Here is a 2,947-nt window from a genome sequence, read left to right on the forward strand (position 1 = left end):
CTAGAAAAGTCTTCTTAGCTCTTACAAACTAATACATTTCCCGCAGTCACTATTAGTTTACCTAGTTAGTCAGGAATCTTGGATCTCAGTAGTCTAGAGTTTATATAAGCCAAGACTGTATACATATGTGTGTATATGTGTGTATATATATATCCTATGTAATAAAAGCCTAATATGCAAATTGACCAAACGGCAGAATGATGGTTCGCTATGACATGCACTGACCACCAGGGGGCAGACACTCAACGCAGGAGCTGCCCCCAGGCCAGCCAAGGTGGGTGCCAGTGGGCTCCCCCCCATCACCCTGCCAGTTGCCCCACAGATCAGCCCTGATCGCCGGCCAGGCCTAGGGACCCTACCTGTGCACCAATTTCGTGCACTGGGCCTCTAGTATATGATAATACTATTTAATACTTAATTAAGATTCCATGTTTATATTTAGACATGTTTCCTTGAGTAATTTTATGTACAGGCTCTACCACACATTCTACTTAAAAGCTTGTTGATTTATGGTCTAAAATAGGAGTTGGCAAACTGTACCTAGTGGGCTGGCTATATGTTTTTATGATGTTTTGCTGGAACACAGCCATGTCCATTCACTATTGTCTGTGGCTGCTTTTGTGCTATAACAGATTTGAGTAGTTGAGACAGTAAGTTGGTCTGTAAACCTAAAATACTTATTATGTGGCCCTTTAAAAAGTTTGCTGATCTCTGATTTAAATAATATCTTTCAAACTTATTGACCATGAAATGATTTATTAAAATGAAATCTTGAAAAGTTTTATGTGTAAAATCCATAGCTTGTCACTGAGTGACAAGTGGGAGAAGTTAAAACCCCATGGACTTGACTTCTTAATCTCTGGGACATTGGAGTACCTTCCTGGAACCTCACATGCTCTTTGAAGTAGTTTTCAAAATAGGATTTTTAAGAAGATGGTCTTCAAAAAGAGGCGACCACATAAACATGCTTTCCAAAGTACTATTCTTAGTGGGGAAATAAATACCTGTGGGGCATAACTTTAAGTTTCTCTCGGGTTCTGGTAGTCTGGGATTGACTTTTTGAAAAGTTGAGATGAAAATCCATAAATGAAGACTTACATAAAAACCAATTACACAGAAAATAGTAACCCAGTTAATGAAAACAGCTAATAAAGTGCTGCACTGAAAACCTACTTCTGTGTTTTTAAAAACAAAACCATTCCTAGTTAACATTCTTGACAAAGAAACAGCAGGCTGACATGTATGTCATTTGACTTCATTAAACAAACATTTTCCAACATAACTCACCACACCTCTTCTGTTTGAGTGTCTTTGAATTTTCCTTTGGGAGAGGAGAATCACACAATGTTTTTATTTCAAACCTGTGCTCTCAGATGGCAGTTAAGCAGGGAAACCAACTTCAGATGCAAGTCCATGAAGGCTGCCGTGTCGTTGATGAAGCTCCACCCCCAGTTCTAGCAGAAAAACCGCCAGTTTCGAGGACAGGGAAAAAGCCACTTGCACATTATTCTTCACTGATGAGAGTCTTGGGATCAGACATGAAGACCCCAGAGGAACCTGCACCACAGGTATGAAGGGAGTGTACCTCTCTCTACAGTTTCTCTAACCTGTTTCATTCTCTGGTGTAAGATTTGAGCTTTTCAGAAAGAGTGGGACTTATGGTGACCATGTCGGTCTGACTTGTTAAAACTGGTAACAGTACTTCTGGGCGGGGGGCAAATAGGGTGACACAGACTTCGTTTTCCTTTTACACTTCTTCATACTGTCTCTTTTTTTTTTTTTTTTTACCCACCATTGATTTTTTACAGAGAGGAAGGGAGAGAGAGAGAGAGAGAGAGTCAGAAACATCGATGAGAGAGAGACATCGATTAGCTGCCTCCAGCACATCCCCCACTGGGGATGTGCCCGCAACCCAGGTACATGCCCTTGACCGGAATCGAACCTGGGACCTTTCATTCTAGCAGAAAAACCGCCAGTTTCGAGGACAGGGAAAAAGCCACTTGCACATTATTCTTCACTGATGAGAGTCTTGGGATCAGACATGAAGACCCCAGAGGAACCTGCACCACAGGTATGAAGGGAGTGTACCTCTCTCTACAGTTTCTCTAACCTGTTTCATTCTCTGGTGTAAGATTTGAGCTTTTTCAGAAAGAGTGGGACTTATGGTGACCATGTCGGTCTGACTTTAAAACTGGTAACAGTACTTCTGGGCGGGGGGCAAATGGGATGACACAGACTTCGTTTTCCTTTTATACTTCTTCATACTGTCTCTCTTTTTTTTTTACCCACATATTTTGTTTGACAAAATAATACATTTCAGGAAATTTACTTTAAATAGAAATAAAAAGTAACCTCCAAGATCTTGGATTATGTTTTCTTGCAGCAGTTTCCGCTTGCTCCATCTGACGCAGACCAGCCTCAAGACAGGCCCCCAGACTGGTTCACAAGCTACCTGGAGACAGTGAGTGTTCTCTGGGACTAGGGTTTTAGCAGCAGTGTGTGGAATGTGGGAGGAATAGAAAGCTGAACGCAGATGGCTGCTGCCTCTGGTAGCTAATAATTTCCGAACTAGATCAGTTCCAATAAAGAAAGCTCTCAGCTTTTGCAGTGATGTAACAGAAAAAGAGGGCATTTCGTTCTAATGGAAAGGAACAAATCTCTATGCTTCAGAAAGAAGTTGGAGATTTACTAATTGAAAGTTTTGTGGGTTTTTTTGGACCTATTTTAGCTGTAGGAGAATAGACCTTTTGCTGTGTTTCTGTTCATTTGTTCAGTAGATATTAGCTGTTTATTATGTTCTTATATTATACTAGAGATGGTGAGGTCTATTTAATATCTTCATGCCTTTTCCCAATATCAGAACTGATGGGTTTTTTCCCCCATCTTCTGCTCTGTGTTATAGTTCAGAGAACAAGTGGTTAAAGAAACTGTTGAGAAACTGGAACAC

General features: G+C 40.8%; 2 protein-coding genes across 6 annotated transcripts in view; one reads left to right on the forward strand and one right to left on the reverse strand.

Moving 5' to 3' along the window:
• Nucleotides 1-2,072, reverse strand: part of BRCA1 (breast cancer 1) — a 72,532-nt gene extending 70,460 nt beyond the window's left edge. For all 5 annotated transcript variants that reach the window (XR_001515585.1, XM_015570568.1, XM_015570572.1 and 2 more), the window contains exon 1: nt 2,061-2,072. The gene's annotated coding sequence lies outside the window, so the exon portion shown is untranslated. The remainder of the gene's footprint in view (nt 1-2,060) is intronic.
• Nucleotides 1-2,947, forward strand: part of NBR1 (neighbor of BRCA1 gene 1) — a gene marked incomplete at its 5' end in the record, with an annotated part of 18,733 nt that overhangs the window by 3,018 nt on the left and 12,768 nt on the right. Inside the window, 3 exons of the mRNA XM_015570584.1 lie at nt 1,374-1,568; nt 2,384-2,461; nt 2,903-2,947. Of these exons, the coding sequence (XP_015426070.1) occupies nt 1,374-1,568; nt 2,384-2,461; nt 2,903-2,947 (318 nt within the window). The remainder of the gene's footprint in view (nt 1-1,373; nt 1,569-2,383; nt 2,462-2,902) is intronic.

The sequence above is a fragment of the Myotis davidii genome, unplaced genomic scaffold, assembly GCF_000327345.1.
Source record: "Myotis davidii unplaced genomic scaffold, ASM32734v1 scaffold1527, whole genome shotgun sequence".
NCBI classification, from domain to species: Eukaryota; Metazoa; Chordata; class Mammalia; order Chiroptera; family Vespertilionidae; genus Myotis; species Myotis davidii.